This window comes from Fringilla coelebs, assembly GCF_963513975.1.
Source record: "Fringilla coelebs genome assembly, chromosome: 1".
In the NCBI taxonomy this organism is placed as follows: domain Eukaryota; kingdom Metazoa; phylum Chordata; class Aves; order Passeriformes; family Fringillidae; genus Fringilla; species Fringilla coelebs.
The window spans coordinates 145,175,071-145,199,679 of record NC_140028.1 but is presented as its reverse complement, the minus strand read 5'-3'; the positions used below and the strand labels follow the sequence as shown (position 1 = coordinate 145,199,679).

The following is a 24,609-nucleotide window of genomic DNA, read 5'->3' as shown; positions in this document are numbered from 1 at the left end:
TCTTTCACAAGCAGAGCTGCCAACACTATCAATTTATGTGGTAGACAACTGCTTTGGGCAGTAACCTACTGGATTTCCAGTATGTGGCAGCTTAGGTTCTTGGATGCCTGGAAATTCAGGAGAATTTCACAGAGCATACACAAAGCAACTTGAGGTGGAATGAACAGTGGGTCTGATATGTCCCTGGTCCCAGAAGGGGCACAGAGTCAATTGGTGGTTGTCACTTCTGGACCAGCAAGGACAGAATGGTCCAAGGAGGGCTCTGTTCATGTACTGTAGTAAAGGCTGACTGATGTCTGGGCTTACATGGGGATGGGAATGAAAAACACTGGGAAGGAAGAAATGTCACTAGGCTAAAAGATAGCATCAGCAGGGAAGAAAAAACAGGTATGGACTGGCCAGGGATACAGTCATACTGTAAACTGGAAGGTGCCAGGTCATTATGAGTGTACGGATGTTGCACAACAGCCTTCCTGCAAGGGGGGCTGGGGAGGCAACAGCCCAGCTACTCTCAAAAAGAGCTTGAGCCTTTATTAAACAATTCTATTTAAAAAGTGTCTGTAACATTAGGGATTAAATCAGCTAAATCCAAAGATCCTGTCCTGTTTTCAACCATGCAGTGGCCCTTATGTGTGCCTTTCTCATAAAAAACATATGCTCCTCTCTCCTTTCTCTGGAATTTACTTTGTGTTTTTCTCTACTGAGCATTAGCAGTAGTATTATTTTGTGTTCTCCAGTGTGTTATTTTCCAGTAGTATTATTCGTGTGTTTCCAATGCTGGTTCTTTGCATTAGCTTTAATTTCTTTATATGTTTTCTGCTTATATATCTTCACATCACATAGATAAAGGACTAGGCATCATGACAACATGGTCATTAAAAGAACTGTCTTTAAACTGTTTTTCTTCCATTTTTGTCTATTATGAAATCACAATTTTTTCTAAACTTCTCAACATAATCACAATTACAACTCTCTGAAATTGTCAATGAATTAATATTTTTTATGGCCATGGGATCATGAAGTCACTGGAAAATCTCCTGGAAATCAGAGGCTGAATTTCTACTTCATCTGAGAGCTGGTACCCAGTGAATAAAAATGACATAAATCCTATTAATTTCACACAGTGAAGGCAACTGGTAACATTCCTCCCTACTACAACCTCCCTTACAAAAATCCATCTGAATCTTTAATACTAAGTAATGAAGAAAAACAACCTAGAACTTAAAAAAAATAAGGTCTTTTCAATTAAAGATTTAAAAGCAGAAGGCACCTACCTTATGTACCTTTTTCTTATCTTTCAGATAAAGACCTCTTGGGTAAGCTTGGTAAATCCTTATCTGCTAGATAAAGGGCCACTATGATGGGTCTTATCGCTTAATTAAATCCTAGTACAATGTACAATGAAGTCAATAATTTGTTATACAAGATAGCACTTCAACATGTGCATTGGATAATGCATCTCTACAGGTTCCCTGTACCTCAGCCCACTGTAATGGGTCATGTTCCTTAACCTGCTCCTGGGCTGCCAGGAATTCATTACAAAAAGGGCACCCAGCTTAATGTGGACAGGCTGTGATAAATAAATCTGTTGGATCAACTAGATAAATTAAAGTTCCCAAATCAAATTGATAAGCTCTAATTCTATCATTCTTCCTTGTAAGGAATTCAGCTGAATGTAAAAAAATTTGTGGATTTTGGATCAAATAAAATACTGGTTCTGCTAATGACTGTATTGGAAAAATAGTATAACCAAAGTTAATGTTAGAAGGTGTTGCAAAACCTGTGGACCAAATGTAGCTACTGAAACATGATAAGGTCTAAATCCTGAGCATCTTTGTGTTCATTAAGGCTCACATCACTCATTACATTTGAATCCACACATATCAGGATGAAAAGAGAAACTGATCAATAACAGCTATAGCAACTATCACCACATATCACACTGGCAAGGTCTTCCTGAATGTAAAAGCCAGTTCAAATGATTCTATTTTCCACACAAACATATTTGCATAAAGCAGTCTAATACTTGCAATGCTTCATTTCACTAATTGGCTTATTAGTAATGTGCTAGAGTGATCTGTTCCTGAGTCTGCTTGGCAACAACACTTTTGTACATATAGAAACCCATCAAATCAGGTGCATTGTATCTCTGAGACTTTAAAAGACCCCATTATAGCCTAAACCCATTACCCATTAGGCCCAGCAAACACAGAAATGGCTTGGTTCTATAATACACTGAAGCTCTCCAAGCCAGGAGCCTTGCCCTGGTAAATGTGGAAAATCTGCTACAGCACTAACCTTGCTCAGTTTTTAAAAACAGAGACTCTGTGGCTGTGATTTATTCCCCTTCACTGAGACCAAGAGAGGTCTCCCATAGCTAAGAGGCACCATTCAGCCCATGTAATGTAACTGAGTGAAGGAGGTTACACAACGAGCTTAGCTCTGACCTTTACACAACCAGAGGCAGAGAACATTTATCCTCCCCTTAGAAAAAAGCCCTGAGGAGCATCTGATCATGGAGCTGTACCAGGCCTACAAGGCAAGATGTGTGTTCATGAAGGACGGGACATGAAAATTCTCAGGTGCACAGTAAAATACAAGGTCCAGATGAGCATGTGGTTCATGCTGAAGATGCTGAGAGCTTAGAAGTGTGTTATCTTTACTAATTTATGTCAATGATGTGCTCAGACCTGCACTTTTAATGTTAAGCAGAGACAATTCCTAGCCACTGGGCTAGACCATAAACCGACTCTAGATTATGCCACTCCAAATCACCCCTATTAGGATTATTCTGTAAATTTAGCATCTTCACACATTTACAAGGTTTATTGCTATCACATTCTGCTTTCATAAAGCTGAGGGTGCACAAACTGCCTCCAGGAACCGCTGGTATTGACGCCAGGCTAAATATGCTCTAAGTTGCTTGAGCTGTGTGCAGGAGTTCCTGGATTTCACAGCTGGCTACTTCTAGCAAATTGTACTCCTTTCTGTGCATAGTCCCAGAGGATTTACCCATAAATGCATAGACCTAGTTCTTGCATGTCTGGCAAACTCTTCTTGTATGCTTGCCAAGTTTTAAAGGGCAAAGAATCAACAGCTGATAATTTATGCCAGGAACCTACAATGATCCAAACTCACCCCTCGTGTAATTCTGGTAAAGACAGCAGAGTTCCAGGGGAGAAGTTGTTGGCTTAGCAAAGCAAATTTTCACTGACATTTGAGGAATACACAGTATCAATTAAAGCAGAGCTAATTATTGCTACTATTATTTGCATTGCAGCAGTTCCCAGAGGCTTTTAACGGGATTATAGCCTTCTGGCACGAGGAGTTCTGAGGAACATGAGCTCGTATCTGGAAGTTCGTACACGACTGCTGACATTTGGTACCTGTGCACAATGTTCAGTGGGGCTCCACAGAGCACTGTGCTTTGCTCACAGGTATGGGTCACAGCAACCTGAGCCACAGGAGCTCTTTGTGATGCCCTGAGGTTTGCCTAGAGCCATCACATGTCCTTCTGCTCTTTTACAGCCTGGCCTGTGTCCAGAGAAAGCAAGCTCTTCCCAAAGCTCAGTACTTGGGCAAGGCCAACAATGCTGTTCATTGGCTCCTTGTCAGGAAGTCCTGGGAAACACTCCTAACCTTTATTTATTCTGATGTGTTTATCATGGGGTACCACTCCCTTTACCTAAGAATGGGAGATCTTAGACATTACCCACTACATCGAGTCATTCTTGAAAGGAAGGACTGCCTTATATTTGTCAACTTCACCCTGGTTCACACGCCATTCCTGACACCAGATGGAATCCTGGTGAAATGAAGCAAAGCTTAGTAAGATTTCCAGCATCCAGACTGAAAAAAAACCCAATTAGAAATAAAACACTGTGAAACATTCAACACTTGGATTTCCTTGGTGTTTCTTGATTTCTTTTCTGAGTGCTGTTCTCTGTTCAGAACCCAAAGTACAGCCCAAACCTCCCTGCAGCCAGTTGGAGCTGGTAAAAATGTATATATTTTACACTACAACAAGGTATGTGTTCTGTTGAGATTTTGATCTTTGGTGGTTGACTGGCTTTCTAGGGACTCCACACATAACATATCAATAGCACACTTGAACTTGACACATCGCTTGCTCAGGCCATTTCTCAGCCCACAAGCTCTCCTGTTCTCCACCCTTGCAGCTGCTTAAGGTGTCCCAGGGTCACGTTGCTCTGAAGAAATTACTGTTGAAATAAGATGCATTAAGTGGATTGCAGAATACAAGGCAGATAAACTGCAACAAGGGGATAACTATGTACCAAGAAGGCAGGAGGAAACAGAAAGAAAAATTACAGTGAAACCAAAATTGGATACACATGAATACTGCCCACAGCTCTAAAACTACAGTAAGTCATGGGGCTGTAACACACTCAGAAATGTTGCTGTTCAAGGTTTATCACCAGTGTTTTTCATATACTTTGTTTTAATCCTCACACTGCTCTCTTCCCTCAAGTAAGACATTTATTAGTTTTTAATTCTTTGTAATTTCCTAATCTGCCTCTGCCCTTCCAGGGATTGGCCCAAAGGGAAAGCATCTTTCACCTGCGTCTCTCTTTCAAGAGGTACTGCTGCCTCCTACGATTGCTGTCACTGCCAACAGGTCATAGATCAGGCCCAGTGACACCAGAAGAGAGCAAATTTGCTTTTGCACCCCTCATTTGTGCATTTTAAATCCAAAATTTCCTGTCAGGTGCAACAACGTTTGCTGCATCATAGGATATTGCTGAAATAACCCAAGAACTGTTAAGTGTCTGGTTTGGAGGACTTTACCCAGAGACAGGTTTAACTTTGGATGGAAGATGTCAGGTGTCACTGAGAGGTTCAGCACAAGGAGGTTATGAGCCAAACCCAGACTGGATCATCCATCTGGCACAGCCTGCCACGCTGTGAAAACTCAGTCTGGTTTTGCCAGACTAGAAAGCAAGCACACAAAGAGGTAATTGTGGTTCAAAAGTAAGTAAAAAGTATATTTTGTCTATGGAATTATGAACCATTTGCTGTTGATAACACTGTTCTAAACACCCTCATATTAATTCCAAGTGTTTCATTAACTTGGAATTAAACTTGGAAGGTTGCTGCACTGGATTTCTGACTGATTTTTAACCATTCTAAAGTGCAAAAATAAATAATGATTTAAGTATAAAAAAGATTTTTAAAAGATTATTTCTACTCCAGAAATAAGTAACAAATTTTTTTAAAAGAAAATGCTAACATCCAAACCCACTGTAAATAAAAGTGATAATGACTATTACTGCAGCAATAGATTAATGTAGAGAAGTTAGGACACAACAATGTTTACTAAGAGGTTTAAAAGAAGAAATCTGAGGCAGGAAATGCAAAGCAACCTCCAGTAATGCAGTGAATGCAGAACCAGGATTATTGGATCTTGAATTCTCTCTCTGTCATTTACTTCATCCCCTTGCAAGACAAGCTGTTGCATTCCTGACTGCAACAGGATTTGTTTGAAAGATGCACAGGCAAATATGTTATTTATGCAGAACTTCCAAAAGTATTTTTTAAACTGATGATGATTAATTCACATACAATAATTTTAATTCATGAGTTCCAGAAGCTGTATGTTAATGAAAAGACACGAGCACATTTGCATTTATAGCATGGTGTAGGTAGTGCAGAGAAAAAGCTGGGAGTTTTTATACAGAATCCAGATAGTTCCTGGAATTTGAAAATTCATACAAAGTTCTGAGTGAAGGTGAGTAGAGTTACCACACCTGTCTCTGTCATTACTATTTAGGTCCCTGTTTCACACCTGCTGAAGTTCAGACACCTGGGAATGGCCACTTTGTTGTACCAGAGCTGTGCAAAGTGACTAAAGTGTTTATATATGAACAAAATAATAGTTAAGTGTCCTGTTATTCTTCTTTAACATTGGACTGGTCTGTTAAGAAAACAGTAAATTGGTTTTTGTTTGGACTGTCAGTCAAAAACATTTGCTATTAAAATGGGCAAAAATATAGAGCATAAAATATCCATAAAGTGCACTCTTCTACATATCTGAATTCCACAAAGCTGCCCATTGTGAACACTGTTAATGTTTAACAATTTCCCCCCATCAAACAAAAGATATACAGAGAATTTTGACAGGAGAGCTGTGAATTATAACACGCTGCAGCTGAGCCTGGCTGAGTCTTGCCCCACACAACCTTTAAAGGGTCCAGGAAACTCCTTCCCTTGCCAGGAAACCCTTTTGTACTACAAACCAGCTTCAGGAAAGAAAGATCAGTACCAAGATGCAATTGGTGAACTCCTGAACCCCCCACTGAAATCCTCGTGGGTTTTTACCATTGGTAGTTGTTGTATTCACTTATCACCCCCCATGTCAGGCAGTCAGAGCTGGACTGACGAACGACACATTCAATTATCAGCAACCATCACCTATTGATGGCCAGTTTCCCACATTAAAGCAGAATCTGGCTGTGAGTTTGTAGGAATACATAAAGAATAAACCTCTGGCTGTATGGTAGCGAAGAAAACCTGAAAAATGAGATCAAATGCAATGTAGAGACAAGTCTGCAGGGAGCACAGAACAAAGTGACATGAGAACTTCCCTATTCTCCTAGCGAGGGTTTAATCAGATAATGCTGATAATTTAAATACTAACATTGTTAATTATTTCCATGAGGACTTGTCCACCTGGGAAAGTTTTGCCGTTTACTTGAGCTAGTCTTGTTATAGTAGGCTCCATTAAATTGTTTTAGGTCAGAGTTGGTTTCCTTACGAGTAGTATAACCTAGAAGTTTGTTTTATATCATGGCATAATTTTATATTGCATTTAACCTGGCCTGTGCAGAAGTCTGGATTTCCCAGTTTAAACTTGGAGAAGTCAGGAAGGAAAGTCAAAAGGAAAACTTTTTGGTAATTACTTTTCTGATCAGTGATCTAAGCTGATATACTCAGCAGCCACGTTGGGTCCTTTCAAAATGAGAGGGGGGCAAGTAGCCAAGCAGCCAGGAGGGCAATGCTTGGAATTCCAGCAGGAAGGGATTTGCAGCTTGCAGTAAACTAAACTGAGCGCGTTGAAACTCTGAACCATAAAGGGAGATGAACTCAGGTGAGATTTGAGTGGGGAAGCACGAACCACATGATCTGAACTTCTTCACTTCAGTTAATACACGGGTTAACTTCCCTGCATGCTCAAGCCTTGAAAGATGGGGGAACCACAGATCTACTTAACACACCTGGAGCCATCCCCTTCATGGTGTATTTTATGAATTGACTTGAGATGTTTTTTTGTCACCCAACAGGCAGCTGAACTCGGTGGTTCAAGCTGGACCTGTGACTCCCAAAGCCTCAATACAGCCCCATGTGTGCAGCTCTGGGACCTTCCATTCAGGAAGGACATTGGATCTGCTGGAGCGGCTTCACAGAAAGGAAATGGAGCCGGTGCAGGGTCTGGAGAACAAGAATGATGAGGAACAGCTGAGGGAGCTGGGGGTGTTCAGCCTGGAGAAAAGGAGACTTAGGGGAACCTTATAACTCTTTAAAACCCCCTGAAGGAGGGTGTGATCAGCAGAGTGCTGATCTCATTTCTAAAGCAATCTTGCGATAGGACAGGAGGAAGTAGCCTTGAGCTGCACCGAGTTCAGGTGGGACAAAATGCACTGTTAGAGATTGGAATGGGCTGCCCAGGAAGACAAAATGTGCGATTAGAGATTGGAATGGGCTGCCCAGGAAGACAAAATGCAACATTAGAGATTGGAATGGGCTGCCCAGGATGGTGGAGGAGTGGAGGAGTCACCGTTCCTGGAAACTTTTAAGGAAAGACTGGACGTGGCACTCGGTGCCGGGCTGTAATTGCTGTGCTGCTGCTCGGTCACGGTCTGGCCTCGATGATCTCAGAAGTCTTTCCCAACCTAACTGAGCGCGTGATTCAGTGCGGGCCGCGCATTTCAGCGGTGGTACGAGGAGTCACCCGCGTCCGCAGGAGACACGTACAGACCCCCAGGAGGGAGCCTCTCCCTCCCACTCCCCCTGTTTGCGCAGGCCAGGGGAGCCTGCACCAGCAGCGGCTCCGCGGCCCCGCACGCAGCCGGGACAGCAAACCCGTCCCGTGTTGCCCCGTGCCCCGCCCCGGCCGCCATTCCGCCCTCACACCGCCCCCGCGCACGCGCCCCGCCCGCCCCGCCGCCGCGCACGCGCGCCGCCCTCCCGCTCCGCGCACGCGCGGGGGGCGCCGGCGTGACCAACCAGCGGCGCGCGCCGCCCGCCCGCCCCCGCTGCGGAGGGAGGGCCCGAGGTCCGCCGCCGTCCCGGCATGCAGCGCGGCGTCGGCAGCGGTGGCGGCCGCCATGTCGTGCTAGTTTGTTGTTCTCCGGCGGCGGGAGCGGGCCCCGCCGGGCGCTGAATCCGAGCCCTTCCCGGCCCCTCGCCCGTGTCCTTCGCCGCGGCACCGGCACCCGCCGCTCCGGCGGGCGGCACCGCGGCGCTGCCGCGACCCGCCGCCTCCTGGGCCGGGCGAAGAGCCATGGCTGCCGCGCTGGGAGGAGGCGCAGGTGGGTGCTCGGGCCGCGCCCGGGGGAGCGGGGCCGGCTCGGGGCGGCGCGGCCGGCGGGGTGCGGGGACCGCCGGCTCCTGCGGGGCCCGCCCGGGGCGGAGGCGCCGCCGCTGCCGCGGGCCCGGCTGGGGGCGGCGCGTCCCGCGTGGTCGGGGCTGGGGGGCGCGGATCGGGGCGGCAGGAGCGGCCCCGGCACCGCGGAGGCCCGGGAGCGCCGCTCCGGTCCTGGGGGCCGGCCGGGGGAGGGAGGGGCTGCGGCCGCTCGGCGGGGCAGGGCCCGCAGGGACAGCGGCCTCGCCGCGGGTGCGGGGGCTTCGGGGGACGTGGTTGGGTTGTATTGAAAGACATTCGCAGGATCAGTTAGGTTGGAAAACATCTCCGAGACCATCCAGTCTAACCTATGGCCGAACAGCACCGTATCAACTGAACCACGGTACTAAGTGCCACGTCCAGTCTTTCTCTAAACACCTCTAGGGATGGTTGGTGTTTTTCCACATAGTTTTTACAGGTACAGGTGTGTGGCTTGAGTAATGCGTCTTTAATCTGCGGTGTAGTTATAATTTATTTATCTAGAAGTAGAGGATCTCACTTGAAGAGTGTAAAATGAAGTCAGCGTTTGACTCCAAGACTTCAGGTGTTTGTTCCACTGTGCTTCTGCATCAATACAGATACCTCTACAGGCAGCATTTTAATAGACAGCTCTGTAGTTCTGATTAAGTAAACTTTAAAATGAGAATATTGTGTTGGGTGATTAAAAGTAAGTTTTTCAGGGGTCTCTGGAGTCTTCAGGAGAGATGCAGTTAAGAGAAGTAGTGTGTTTCTGTGCTTGCTTTCATTAGGCGTAGCAGTTTTTGATAAAGATGGATCAGAGTGGTCAGTTGACCCACTTGTCCTTGTCTGTACAAAAGTTTTTGGTGATTTAGTCTCTGTAAGTTGCTGTCGAGGGGGAGGGGGGGTGGTTGATTCAGTACTCAGCTGAGGGGTCTGACTGTGCTCCATGGTTGTTTTGATGGGTAACAAGGCATATAACCATAATTACATTTTTATCCATAATTACATTTTTATGGGAAGTCTTGCCATACATAAAAGTAAATGTTAAAAAGAAATTCCCAAATTTAGGAGTTGAGTTTGGGAAGAAGGCTAGGAAGGACAGCACTACTGGTAAAACAGCAAATAGTTTAATACCTAGAGCATTGTTATAATAGTATTTAAATATACTGCAATGTTGAAGTTACTTTTCTAAAGTCTTTGTACTAATTTCTGTGGTCCAGGTCTGTGGTTCCACTTGTGATGTGGAAGTAAGGTTGCCATTCATGTACTAGGTGGAAGTTATTGTGGTATTGTGAGGATGAAGTAATTTAAGGAAAATTTAACTTTTGGAGCATTTTGGTTCTCATGTTTTAAACTGCTTCAAGTGCTTTCATGTGCTGCAGCAGACAGCCTTCAACAAAGTGGTGAAACTGCCATTTCAAGGTCGATTTTTGTGGTTGTTGTGGAGTTCCATTTGTGTCCAAGCGTGAATTGGGATCCCTTTGTTTTTAAGTGGGCACAAGCAGTTGTTTGTTCAGCGTTCACACTGTGCTTCTCAGTAAATGGTGGCCACTTAAATATGATCCTGCCCCATATAGACAGTGTTTGTTTACTCTTGGTGCAACACTTGCTGAATGGAGGAACCCACAGGTCACACACTTATGTGGTCCATGTGACTACTCAGGGGAAATTCCTGGTTGGGGTTGTTGAATACACTTTTAAAGTCCTGTCAAGAAAGCTTAGAACTTAGAGAAATGGAATATGCAGGTGTTTTTGGGAGGGGACTGCTATCTAAAGTCAGTAGTGTTAGCATGTGAAAGAAGCTCTGAACTAAGTGGTTTTGGCCATTTAAAATTTTAACTGTAGAAATTAATGTTTGGGATTTAGTTTTTGAATTTTTGGGGTGAGGAAAAGACTTTAAAATATGGGCATAACAGCACCCTACTGTTTTCTTAAAAAGAAAAAAAAAGGCTAATGATTGGTAAAATAGTACAAAATAAGTATTAGGGCTGTAAATGAGTGTAAATTTGATGACATTGTAGCATAACAGCTGACAAAATTAGATTGTTTTGGCTTTGAGGATGCAGATTGAAGTTTAAGTTCTCTGCAGGGGTATGTTACAGGACTGAGAATGAAATGTGGAATGTCTGCATTGGCTGAACATTTAAATGTTTTTGATGGAAGGAAGGTGATGTGTCTGTTGGACAGCATGTATGGGCTCATTGCTCATTTATAGTTTTCAAAGCTTTGGGGAAATACTGGTGTCATTCTTTAGAATAAATCATTCACAAGTACTTTTGTGACCAGATGTGTTGGTGCAGCAAAGCTTTCTAAGGATGAAGTTTCAGGCTCTTCTGGTGTTGGGTTTCACAAACTAGAAAGTTTTGAAGTGATGGTCTGTGAGTTCTCTGGGTGTAATTCACAGTTGCATAAGAGTTTGCAAATTCTTTAGCTAATCAGCCTGATCCAACCTGCTTGAAGTTGTAGAATGGCTGCATGTTGAAACCTGAAAAGTCGAGGTGGGTGTGCTAATGATGAGGGACCTTGAGGGTTCCTAGTTGCTCATTGATAAGGCACTGATTCCAAACTTTGTTCCAATTTTACATACAAAAACAGAACCAGAGGAAACGCTGAATATTGAGTAACAATCTTAGAAGGTGAGTACAGAGAGGATGGAGGCTTTCTCTTCACAAGGATCCATGCAGAGCAGGCAAGGGACAAAGGGACAGTGGCTACAAATTGCACTGGGGGAGGCTTCACTTGCTACAAGAAAGACTCTTAAACAGGGACGATAATCAGTCACTGGAAGAATTTTCTCAGGGACATGATGGAACCTCTGTTACTGGAGACTTTCAGGACATGTTTGGACAGGATGCTAGATAAATTATCTCATCTAGACTCCCTTTTTCATGGGAGACCAGGTGGTGTTGGAGGTTGCCTTCAGACCTGGACTATTACTTGATTTAATGATCATATAAGGTGACAACCTTTTTCTTGATATTTATCTTGATATTTCTGGAGTCATTGTGCAGCTAGATATTAGTCTCATTTAGGGAGAGATGGTTACAGGTTAAACAACAAACCATGTTCAAAACAAAGCAAGGAGAATCTTTTCATTGTCTGCCATTCTGTAGTAAGGGAAAATTATTGTAAATTTTCTTTTCAGATTAGTTTACTTCTGATCAATGTCAGTAGCCTGGAATACTTTGGGTGGAGATGTCTTGGGGTTGTGAGTCATGACATGGGATGGGGTGGAGGAGGAGTTGGAGAGGGTCCCACTGACAGATGTGTCCCTTCCTGCTGGAAGTCCTGCGTGGAGAGTAGCAGAATGGGTGTTTCTTTACCTCTGAGGCTGTCAGCAGCTTCATTCCATTTGAGCATGTCTGAGGTTTGCTGTTGCACTCAGCAATGTCAGGGCTCTAAAAGCCTCTTGTGAAGCAGGTGATAAAAAGTGGAGCAAAGCTGATTCTGCTAGAATAGCACGTGTGCTACATTCTGTGTGTTGTGGTCTCTTCCAAGGATGCAGTAGAAATTGTCCAGGGTGACAAATTCAGTTGAACTTGTGCTTCAGGCTGTTCAGCAGTGTCCTCCAGGGACTGGAAATAGATTCTGCATTTGTGCCTGGGTGATGCACACTCCTCCAAGTCTTAGAGGTCTAAAGAATTTACAGTTCATGAAATAATATGCTGAGGGTGTACCATGAACCAGTGCACTTGTGTTGTATGTAGCATTGTACTAAGAACTAGTGCCAAAAACCAGTCCTGCTTCAGTGTGCTTGAGGCAGGGAGATGTCCTTAAAACACATCAATGTTTAATCTCTGCTTTTTTGACAAGGTCTCACTCTTCTGAATGTCTTCTCTTTTCAGGTCATCTGAAATAAACATAGCCTTAGTATCAGTTGTTTTTACAAAGGCCAGGCCAAATTTTTTTGTATCAAATACTAAACTTCAGATTTTAGATCACATAGAATTTGTTGTCAGAATAATTTAAGATCATGGCTGTCACAGGCTTGACCAAAAAAACTCCAAGTGACATGCTATGACTTTTGCTTGCTCGGAAAGATACTGGAGAGTTTCTGGAGAGATGCAGTTTCTCATCAGTGTCCAAATCCATTTGGGAACCAAGCTCATGTGGATTTCATTTGAACTCTGTTTTCCTTCACTGTTCAGCATTTTTAATACAAAGACTATGGCACTTTTGGTTTTCCAAAGCAAATATATTTTTTCAGACTTTAAAAGTAATTTTTTTTTCTGTGACTTGGTGGTTTTGCGTTTAGATGTAGTTTATTAATTAAAAAAGAAAAGGAAGAGGCCCTCTTTCTTTCAAGCATTGATTAGAAAATTTCAATTCCAGACAGCATAGCATAATTATTTCTCATCTTGCATACTGCTAGTGACTTGCTTTGCATACAAACTCTAAAAAAAAGTTGGTTATAAGAAGATAAAAATAATTTCTCTCTTGTAGAACTTACTTTTTGGTTCATTTCTTTGAGGAAGCTAAACTTTGTCTACAGAAATAATTTGGAAACAAGACACGAAATACACTAATTGAGGAACGTGTTAGGCAGTTATTAGGTTGTTATACTTAGTCACCAAGTACTTAAGGCTTCTGTGAGTAATTGTTTACCAATATCAAGGCTGTCTGGAGTCTGTCCCTGAACAGATAAACTAAACTGTTTGTGTTTGAGTGTGGTGTATTTGTGCATAATGTGATAGTAAGACTGAACGTGGTTTTTGTGATGGTGTAGAAAGGTTGATTATTTTGTAATAAGTGGGACTGGATTTGTAGTGGGCTTCATGAAGTGTTGGGTTTGTGGCATAGACTTGGATTCAGAAATTCCTGTTGACCTCATGGTTTTTTTCCTGCCAGATGCTGTCAGGATTTGTTACCAGAAGTTTTTGTTAAACTGTTTTTAATAGTACAGTTACATTGGCAGCCTGTGCTACAAGCACAGACATTGCTCATGAAACCTGTTATTTTGTGTTGCATGGCGAGAGATACCAAAAGTCACTTCACTGTTTAGCTGTTTTTACATGGTGTACTCAGATGCAGAAAATCAAGTTTTCACAATTCCTATGTGTTGTGTAACCTTTAACAATGAAATATGAAGAAAAATATTTTGTAGAAATATGTTAAGACAATCTGGTAAAATGTTTTTAAACTGGAGTCTTGCTCTTGAAATGCTGCCGAGTTGTCATGTCTTGTGTTTTGAATGGGATAGAGCAAGATGGGCTTGTTGTATTCAGTATTATTTGAAGAACAGAGAAATGGTGTTTTTCATGTGGTAAATGACCTTTTCTCCTCTAATTTTCTATTATTTTCTTTTTTTTTTTCCCTTTTACTGGCTCCCTTACCTGTCAAAGAATCCCGGGTTTATTTTTGTTTTGTCCCAAAGCAGTGAGTTTTAGTTACTTCATTGAGAGACCTGTTGGGTAAAGAGAACGTAGGACTTTTTTATCCATTGAATTATAGGATCATTGTGGCATCTCCATCTTGTTTTCAATCAGGAGAAGTCTTGAGTGCCTAAAACTACAATAATAAGCTTTGTGGTCATGAAAGTGTAATGCTGAAGCAAACCAGAACACAGAATTTTGAAGTGTTCAGGTTTGTGAGACAGCACCTGGTTAATGTTCCAGAAAGCTTTTAGGTGTAGGTCTGGGAGGACTAAAAATGCAGTTGTCAAATGTTTTCCTTACTCCAGGAGTCTTGGCCATGTCACTGCAGTAAAATACTCCATCGTAGCAACAGTTGCTATGTGTGACTACCTTTTTAGGCTCTTAGTACCATTTTAAGATGTTAAGAGCTCTGCAGTGTTCTGCTGATTCACCTCCTACGCTTGTGAGACTTGACTGTGCAGCTTAAGACTTCCATTTTACACAAAGAAATTAGTGAGGACTTTATTGAAGGGGTGTCCACAGAGTTAGAAACTGTCATCAGCACTGCCAGAGAAGAAACGAGGCTTGTATTTTGTGGATTTCTGGTGTGGATGATCTGTTCTCATAGAACAGGAAAAAAGATACCAGATTTGACCATATATCATAAAACCAGAACATAAGCTGTATAGAACAACTTGGCATCACTGCTGGTGCAGCACCAGGGTAAATATCAATAGAATAGGAACCTTTTAGCGTAGGGCCTGTTGTATTTGCTGGGAGATGCCTCAGTGAAGGCAGGAATGGAGCATTTGACTCCATGTTAATAATGAAAACTCGTGACTCCTTCCAGAGTTTTGACACAGCTTGGCCCTGATTGGCCAAAGAGTGAAAACAACTCACAGCAGAATGCAATGGAACAATCATCTGTGGGTAAACAATCTCCAAACACATTCCACATGTGAGCACAACACAGGAGAAGCAAATGAGATAAGAATTGTTTTCCTTTTCTCTGAGACTCCTCAGCTTTCCAGGAGAAAAATCCTGGGCAAACGAATTTTTCAGAGACTGAATGCCATAGGGACCCAAGTATGTCTGTGTTTATTGTGCTTCACAGCTGGCCAGAGCCTTGCATGGCAGGCTGGTCTGACAAATCAGCCAGCATTAGTCCTTCTCTGCAGCATCCTGAAACTTCCCTGCCTCTTTAGGAAGAGCCAAGTGGTGGATTGCTTTTGTTTTCCCTCTATAACTGGTCTGTTCTGCTTCCTTATTCAGTTACTGCTTTTTTTGGTGTTTGATAGGCCTATAGGTCTCCTTTGGTTTGCTGTGGGTTCTTTTTTGTTTTACTTACTGGTTTTGCCTGGAAATCAGAGGGGGCTTAATGTGTTTAGAGATCACCTATCAGCATCTTCCAGCTGGTACCCAGCTGATGCACAAACATCATCTTGGTGAGCTTTGCTGGAGGAGGAACTGTGGCCAGTGCCTGGTGTGTCTTAGCAACAGTTGCTGTGGATGACTGCTGGAAGAGATACAGAACTTCTTCATTGCCATAGGCATTTGAATGCTTTAAAACCTTATTTTCATGTATATCCACCATCCATTTTTTCCTACTATCTTCCACACAGTAATATTGAGAATTATTAAAAAAAACATAAACTTTGGTTGTTGTTCTCAGTGGTTGTGAACTCTGCTGATGCTGAGTGGTTTTATTCCTGTACAAGTTAATGTTTTACAGGCATTTAACCACCTGTGATGCAAACATTGACTTACAGGTTTCTCAAGGAGAAGCAGCTATAAATGTGATATTGATTGTTATTTACTGGTATTTTATGATGTTATTGCTTACACAGGTCAAAGAAAAATAAATGTCTGTGAAGTTTCAGAAATGGAGAGAAAATGATGGCTCATGAGGACTGTTAGGTATCACAGCACATTGCAGGTGCTAGGCCTGAGTCCATTTCAGAGCTGCTGTCTCACAAATAAAGCTGGCGCAGAAGGCTGTTTGTAGGTGTGTAACTTTTGTGACCTCCTTTTCTAAAGGAAAGCTGCAGCCTGCTCTGGGCTCTGACAGTCCTTAATGTCAAAATGGCATAATTTGTAGCAGTCATTGTCAGTGTCAGCTGTCACAGAACAAATAAGCATAAAAAAGAAAAGGTATCTCCTTCTGTCCCAAAGATCTTTATATCATGTGTGTTGAGATGGGGAGAGAAGAGATGAGAACAGGGAGGTGAAGGGGAGGTGTGGAGCAGTTCTTGCAAGGTGCGGTCACTACAGGCAAATGGACCAGTCTTTTTAAGGATTTTGTGTGCATCCTGCCAGAGGGCACTTGGGAAAAGAGCTTTGCTGGATGTGATTCAGCTCTGAATTTTGGTAGAAGTTGCTCATAAATAAGAAATAAGATGTGAGAAATTTGGAGGGGTTGGAAGACCTGGAGCATGGAGGTTCATGATGTTCTGAGTGGTGAGAGTTCTGGTCCACACTTTCTAGGTTCAGAAACTTGGCAGATCTTGGACTATCCTTTGCTATAATTTCTTCACTAGCAGCAGTAATAGGATGAAACATTTTTATGGCTGTGAAACTTTGATATCTGGGTTGGAAAAGTCAACCATGAGTTGTATCAAAAAGTGTTTCACTGTACTGTGGAGAGATTATATGTGGAGAGAGGAAGGGTTTAGTGTGTAATTTTGTGCTGTCTAGATTTAAACCTGGCTGATGTGAAGGTCCATCTCTGGAAGGATTGTGTGCTAAGAGCTCAGATCTTCAAGTGCTCCTGGTTTATAATGCAAATCTAGTGTAAAGGGGTGCCCAAAATGAAAAAATATATCTAGCAAGCAGGCATAGCTTAAAAAGAATTTACAGTCTTCCTGATGGTGGTCATTTTCTTGAGCTGTGTTAGGCAATATGTGGACACTTGTTATTTGGGTTGCTGCCAAACCATTTATTTTACCTTAAAAAATAATCTTTGGTGGTGCTTACATCAGGTCAGTGGGTTACTGTAATCCAGCTGTAAGAATAGTGTTAGTGTAGGATATTTGTGCCTTTAAAATGTCAGTGCACTAAGACAGGCACTGCTGCATGGTTTTGAATGACCATAAAGAGAGCAATGTGAGCTTTTTTCTTTTCCCCCAGAGACCACAGAATTAGTTAATTTAGTGTTTAAGAGGAAGATGGGAAATACTTGTGTATTTGTTTAGTTTGCCTCTGTGAGTGACATAGGAATTGGAATAAGCGGTTGCAATATGTAGATGTTTGAGCAGAGAAATGTAAAACAACTGTTTTCAATGGCTTTAGCTTATGCAAGTCAGTTAAAATATAAAATATTAAAATACACACATCTGTTGATAGTAAAGGAGAGAACATCATCAAGGAGAATTATTTCTAGCTACTGTTTCAAAATAAAAGAGTTGCTACACTTGCCTAATGTTGCATCATAATTCTTACTGAGCCCTCTTTCTTTCATAGCTATTTGTGCTTGAAATTTCAGGTTTGAATATTCTTAATATAGTGATGTTGGAAGATCTGGATTTTCTCTTTAATGGTTTGACCTTCCTTTAAACTTCCATCAGTTGCTAATACTGATATTTTGATAAAATGAAGGGAGGAATGAATAGGTTTGTCATTGCATATGGGAAATATTCACTTAAGGATATGGGCTGCATTTAAAGAGCTGAAGACAGGTTTGCTTTTGGAGATTTATTAAAGAAAACAACCAAACAAAAAACCACAGTTGAATAAAACAGTTGTTCCTTGGCAGTGAACTTGTTGAAAGGGTTGAATGCAAATAGACTTAGAAGGGTAAGTTGATTTATGGCATTTTAGCAATCCTAATTCGGTGTCAGACTGCAAGGACTGATTGCTTGACCTCCTGTGTTTTGCAGGCCATTCAACTGCAGCAGGTTTTCCTCCATGTTGAGCATAACTTTTGTCCAGTTGTTTGATTCTTACCCAAGTTGTTAAAATGTGTGAACAGAGAGTGAGTCCAGGTGTGCATTCTCTGTTGGGCTGTAGTCAGAGAAGGGGAGAGAGGAGGTTGAGTGTACGTGAGGGTATGTGCTTCCAGTTTACTGGTGACAAGACATAATGTCTGAACAGAGCAAATGACCTTTGCATATTCTTGCAGAAAAATGGAAGTTTTTCATATTTCAATAGCAAAATTGTCATTTGCAAACTAAGCTATGCAAGAGGAAGTGGTGGGCTAAATTAGAGTATTTATTGAGAGAAATAAGGAGCAGCAGTTGTTTCTTGGCAGGCAAGTGCACATTTAGGTACAGAGTGTAATCTGCTTCAGTGGCTTCTGGTGGTTTTACTGCCCCAGTTGAGGAGTGATGGTTTTTCCACCTGACTTCTCTCTTGTGCTGCATTGCTGCTGCTGACCTGCCCTGTGCTGTCCTGATGTTAACTCCTATTTTCAGAGTGCCTTTGCAGGCTCAGTGTTAGTAGTTGAGCTTGTGGCCTCCAAGGCAAGCAAAGATTTCGCAGATGATGTTACCTCCAGTTCCGTGCATTTCTGGGGAGCTGCTGTTTCTGGAATGACCTTCACTGGCAGATTTTGCCAGTGATTTAGCTTATGCTCTGTTTCCCTCGGGTGATCCTTGTCACAACAGTGAGAAGAGGCAAAGCTGTGTAGTACATTCTGGGGATTTTTGTTGTTGAAGCATGGAGATGTCAGTTGATAGTGGCTGACCACGAGCCAGAAGTGTGCCCAGGGGGCCAAGAAGGCCATCTTGGTTTGTGCATGTGGCCAGCAAGGCTAAGGCTGTGATCATCCCTTTTCCCTTGATACTGGTGAGGCCATACCTCAAATCCAGTGCTCAGTTTTGGGCCTCTGACTACAGGAAAGACACTGAGATGCTGGAGTGTGTCCAGAGGAAGGCAGGGAAGTTGGTGCAGGGTCTGGAGCACAAGTCTGTCAAGGATCAGCTGAGGGAGCTGGGGGAGTCAGCCTGGAGAAAAGGAGACTCAGGGGGACCTTATCTCTCTTAGAGGAGGCTGTAGCCAGGTGGGTCTGTCTCTTCCCCCAGGTAACAAAGGACAGGATGAGAGGAAAAGGCCTAAAGTTTTGCCAAGGGAGGTTTAGACTGCATGTTTGAAAGGATTGTAAAGCTTTGGAACAGGCAGAAGTGAAGTCATCTGTGAGAACTCAGCGCACTTCTCCTGAAAGCCAAAGCTACCGAAAGAACCCTTGAAGAGCTCGAAAGCCTTAAAATGTTGCAAAAAGTACCTAGTAGCTCAACTTTAACCCTGCAAAAGATGTTCCACCTATATGTAAAGACATAAGAATCACTAGCGTGTAAAAGATATAGAAATAGAACATTTATAAGCTTAAACACAGTTTTTAAAATTTAGTACAAAAAAGTTAGAAAAGAACAAGATAGAAGGAGTTAAAGCCTACCACATAGCTTTTCCTCCTTCTTCTTGTCTTCCATTTTCCAAGTGACGTAAGTATTTTTGATAAGTTTATAGTAAAGGTACACTTAGTAATAAAAATTATAAGTATTAGAAACAAAAGATAAATATAGTCTACGTAAACTTTGTTATAAAAAGAAGTAGCCGCCCTGTGGGCGGTCAAAGTGCCTTTAGCTACCTTACTAGTCAGACCCCAGCTAAACAGAAAGAAAATTTTTGTAAATAAGAAATAATAAACAACCTTAAAAACCGAACCTGAGAGTCCAGCCTTGTTTTTTAAAACCCGAAAAACAAGCCCATCTCACCCTTGTCTAAACAGAGACAAATAACAACCCAAACCCAGACAGTCATCCTCCCTGGAAGGGTTCCAAAAATATTTGGATATGGCACTTGAGGACATGGTTTAATGGTGAACGTGGTGGTGGAGCTGAGTTGGTGGTTGAACTTGTCAATCTTACAGGTCTTTTCCAACCTTAATGATTCCATAATTCTGTGGTGGTCTGTTTTCTTCATGCTAATTGAAAAGTGGAAAAAGGTATTTTTGTATCTTCTAAATAACGTGCACACTCCTACACCCACCCAGAAAATCCCATCTGTGTGGTTGCTTTGGCAACCTTTCATTTTGAATCAAAGGTTTAAAGAAACTGAAAGAGTTAAGAGTTTAGTTGGATTTAGTTAGGAGGATAAAAACAATTTATAATGATACCAAGAAGAGTAAAATTAATGGGAAATAGTTAACTATTAGCAGATAGAGTAGTTAAGGCTAAGATATAAATCACTTACTTGTCCTAGTGTGTTTGAAGAAGCAGGATAAATATTTGGAGCTATTGTGAAAATGAAGAAACTGTGATCCTGCAGCTGGGCCCTGAAACTTGAGCTATAGCCAAGGGGTCCAAAACCTGCCAACAAGGCAGAAGTAAAAGGTCACTGTGATCTCGGAAGACCACAGACCCATTTGGAAGCCCACTGACTTAATTCAACTAAGAGACTCTGCAGGTGTAAAAAGAACCTTGGACTCCTTTTAATCCATTTTAATAGGAAGCAGGGGTAGGGGGGTTGGGGGGTTGGGTAATGTATTTGTATTGGTGTATTGAGCAATTACATGAATTTGTAAGACTTGTGAATGAATGGAGAGCCAGAGAGCCCAGTGCTGTCAATGAACACACCACTTTCTAACTTGAACTAGTTGGAGAGTTCTGTTCTGTGCTTCAATTTCAGTAAGAATTGTTTAATGTAGTCACTTTTTTTCTTTACAGATGATGACTTTGATCAGTTTGATAAGCCTGGTGCAGAAAGGTCTTGGAGAAGAAGAGCTGGAGATGACGACTGGGACAGGTAGATACAATATTTCCATGTTCAGTTCTGTATGCTGAATTGCGTTGTTCTGTTTTCCCATTCTGGCATTTTGTACTCTAACATTTAGAGCAGTGCACATTTAGATTCTAATGAAGATGTTGGTTGTTTTGCATGTGTCAGCCAATGCTGGATCGTGCCAAACGTGCACTTGCCTTGAGGAATATAGAGCATTGTGAAGAGATGCCTTTTAAAATTGGATAAATACAAAGTATTTGTGGTGTGTAATTTTGCAATTAATGTTTTGGTTTTCCTTTTAAATATTTAGTAGACCTAGGTGGTTTAAATATAATTTGCTAGGGCTTGAATTTGCCCAACTTAATTTTAAAAATATTTTTTACTTTAACTTGATGTTTAAATTTCTATCCTCAATGTTCTACTTCAATTTTAAATTGGGGAAGAGGAGGAGAGCTTCGGCATGGGCTTCTTCAACAATATGACTGTTTTAAAGATAGAGAAGTGTGTGTGCTCTGGGTTATTTTGGGGGAGAATGTGTGTTCTTTTATGAGACAGGAATCAAGCTGCTAGCTACACTGATATGCTCTTTCTGGGAGAAAACATTTCACTTATTTCTGTTATTTTTCTATGATTCCTTTTTAGTAATAGACTTGTTCAGACTTTGCCAATGGTTTTCCACTCTAAAGGGGAGAATAAAATATTCCAAGTAGACTTCTGTCTTCTCTAATAATCACTCAAGTGATTGTAGTAAACAAATTTTACTGTAAGTAGTTTTCCACTGAGCTGAGCCCTTGAGGTAAATCAACTGCTCTACATTTATTGTTACTCCAGAGGCATTAGTTTCTTCTTCCTTGGTGTTCTGCTAGGTTGAGTGGGTAGTTTTCATTGCTGCAGGAGTATGTGACTGAGGAATTTGGGCAGTAGCTCTGGTGTACACAGGGTGTTCTGCTGTTTGCTGATGAGCAGTGTCTGCTCTCTGTCAGGCCAGTGCAGCTGTTAGAGGGTTGGGTGCTGAGGTGCACCAAGGAGCTGCTGTGCTTTAAGAGCGTAATTAAAGTAACTTGCTCAGCCTGGGTCCCTCCTGGGCTGCCTCCTGTCCCCAGGATTGGCTATTCAGAAACCTTAAAATCAGTATTGCAGGCAGAATGTTTTGTATTAGAATATTTTCTGAACTTTTGGCCTTTGTTGCATAACTGGGTGGGCTCTTAGCTGCTGACTGGTCACATTCAGGTTTAGCTGCCCTTCTCATCACTTGATAAGATCTGAAAGAGTCAAGCAGCTGTTACATCAGAAGTTGGAAGCTTTTGCCCCGTGGTAAAATGCTTGTGCAAAGCTGATTTTAATAGGGTTTGACAGTAGTTTTAGAATATCTTCACTGAGCTGAGACTTTGAAGTATAAAAGGATTTAGTTTTAGAAAAAAGTTTCAATTTATGTGTTTGTTATTGGCTGTATGTTATTAAAGAGAGATGATCAAAAATTCAGTAGTGAAATTGTGAGGGAAGTGGTTTCAGTTGCAGAGCAGAATATTCTAAAGTTTCATCTTGCTGATAATTTCAGAAATCTTATTTTACAACTGTATCTAATAAAATACTATTTGTATGTGTTGGAATATTTTTTTGGTTAATAGTATTCTATTCGAATTGCAAAGCCCACTTTGTAAGTGTTGAGTTCTGTGGGTGTCTTGGCAATTATAGATGTTGTACACGGATTTGTTGCCTGATGTAATTGCTTGGGGGTTTTACCTACTGGCCTAATTCAGTTTGGGACATAGTTTCTTGAAGATGGAAAAAAGGCTGGATGATGAACACAGTAATCTTGGTTTTAATCCTTCGTGTGTTGTTTTCAACTGAAGCATCAGTTGGGAGGGGGAAATGGAGTAGTTCTGTTAGTCACACATCTTCATCAACCATCAGCTCCTACTGTGTTGTTACTTGACTGAGTCCCATCCCCCAGTCATTTAAATAATGAAAATAATATTTTTGAATATAGAAGTAATATATTAGTAGTATATTTATTTTATATATAATTAAATGTTGAATTTTCAGATCTCTGTCCTTTCTCCAACCCTGGAGGGTGTTAACTGAGAGCTGGAAGGCCCCAGTTATTTGGGAATACAAATGTTACATTGTTCTTGGAGACTTTCCCCCATTTTTTCCAAGTTCTTTTCCTGAAACATTTGTGTTCTTGCTACTGCTCATGTTTAATGAGGCATGCTTATGAAATTGGAGACTTGAAAGGGCCAGTCTGATGTCTTTATCACGTTAATTTGTACATTTATCTCATTAAGTAGCCCAAAGCTTGGGTTTGAGAAAAACCTGCATTTCTGGTGCTCTCCTTCAAGATGACAGGGCAGATTTAGTAGCTGATTTTTGCTGAAATTCACTTGTTCAGACCCTTCTTTGAGATTACTGATTTCTCTCTCCTGGCTGAAAACTTTCCACTTTTTATTGTCTGCTTTTTTTTTTTTTTTTTTTTTTTTTTTTTTTTTTTTTTTTGGTTATTTTTTTCTTATTTGAGAAGGCTAAATGTATTCAGTGAGGAAAATGTTGGGTATTGGGACTTGAGGAAGGGGAGGAAAATCTGTCTCTTTCTTGTGAGAGCAGCAACCCAAAGTTATCTTAACCCAAAATTTCCTGGTATTGTGGTTTTGGAAAGACTTTTGTGTCTTGATGATAGCAAGGGCGAGATGCTTTTGGAACTAGAATAGGTGTGTACTTTTATTTCAGTTTATTTTTTGTGGATTTGTGTGATATCAAATTGCAGCCATTCATTTTTGTCTATTTCTCTCTAAGATCTGTTAGTGTTAGAGGGTTTTCTCTTTGCTTTCTTGATGGTTGTTTGCTTTTGTTTGCTTGCTTTATTCCTTAATGGTCAGATTTAGTCCTTGTGGTCCCTCTTTTTTCTATAGACAGCTTCAGATCTGGCTGCTTATAAAGGAGCTTGAGATGGTTCCGCTTTACTGTGCAGGTTTTTCACTGTTACTTTGTTTACTCAAAAAGTTACTTATGGTCATTTTTCATCTAATATATCAATGAAAATACTGAATTATGTTGAATATTTTAAGAGGTTTTGAAGGGCACCCTCTGAACTACTTTTTACTTCTGTTACAAACTTCATTAATATCTAAGTGTTAATTTTTTTGACTGTCAAGCAGTAGGTCTGTTTCTGAAAATCTAGAGTATGTTTGCAGTTCATTCTACAGATCAGATGTTAATTTTTTTCCTAAACAATCACATCAAGGATGCTTTTTAGTAATGTGGTAAATAGGCCTAGGTATGTTTAGATAATTAAATTAATCTTTCACTTTCTTTTGCATTCCTTTCCTTAATCTGAATTTCTTGCTACCAAACTTGGTTTTTATCTCTGACTGCTGCTGCAACATATGCTCTTGCCAACTCTTGGAATTTCTCTAGTGCAGTTTTATTAAAAGCTGTCAGTGGTAGGCCATAGTGCTGGAAATATTTTCAAATATTTTGATGCATTTGTCAGATTACTGACAGTTGAAAAGATTAGTGGGGTTTTTTTTATTTTTTTTTTAGAGGCAAAATTGAAGTAGGAAATTCTTCTGCAACCGTTTCTGTTCCATAGAGTCTCCTGTCTCTGAAAGAAAAGGCTAAAATTCGAGTCAGTTTGCTTTTTGGAATGTGTGATATGTCTTATCTCCCAATTTTTTTTTCATATTACATTGAGCACAAAACAATTGCTATTTGTTAATGTTCTGTCATTCCTGGAACTATTTGTGATCAGTAACAGTGGATAAATTCTGTATCCTGGTGTTAATGTCCTATTTAGGGCTTATTTGGTGTATCATTTGTTCTTTCCTAGCCCACAAGAGTTTTACAGCCCTCACTACCCCTTCCCTCCTATGTTATCTGTACAGTAATTGGCTCTGAAAGAGATTGATCCATCTGAAAACCAACTGATTTACATTTTGAGATTGT

General features: G+C 41.3%; 1 protein-coding gene across 4 annotated transcripts in view; it reads left to right on the top strand.

The window, feature by feature from the left end:
* The first annotated feature begins 8,328 nt into the window (after positions 1-8,328).
* The window catches only part of RBM33 (RNA binding motif protein 33), a 103,017-nt gene continuing 86,736 nt past the window's right edge, over positions 8,329-24,609 (top strand). For all 4 annotated transcript variants that reach the window (XM_084203918.1, XM_084203919.1, XM_084203917.1 and 1 more), the window contains exons 1-2: positions 8,329-8,546; positions 20,613-20,691. In XM_084203918.1, the coding sequence (XP_084060044.1) occupies positions 8,519-8,546; positions 20,613-20,691 (107 nt within the window). In that variant the 5' untranslated portion in view covers positions 8,329-8,518. The remainder of the gene's footprint in view (positions 8,547-20,612; positions 20,692-24,609) is intronic.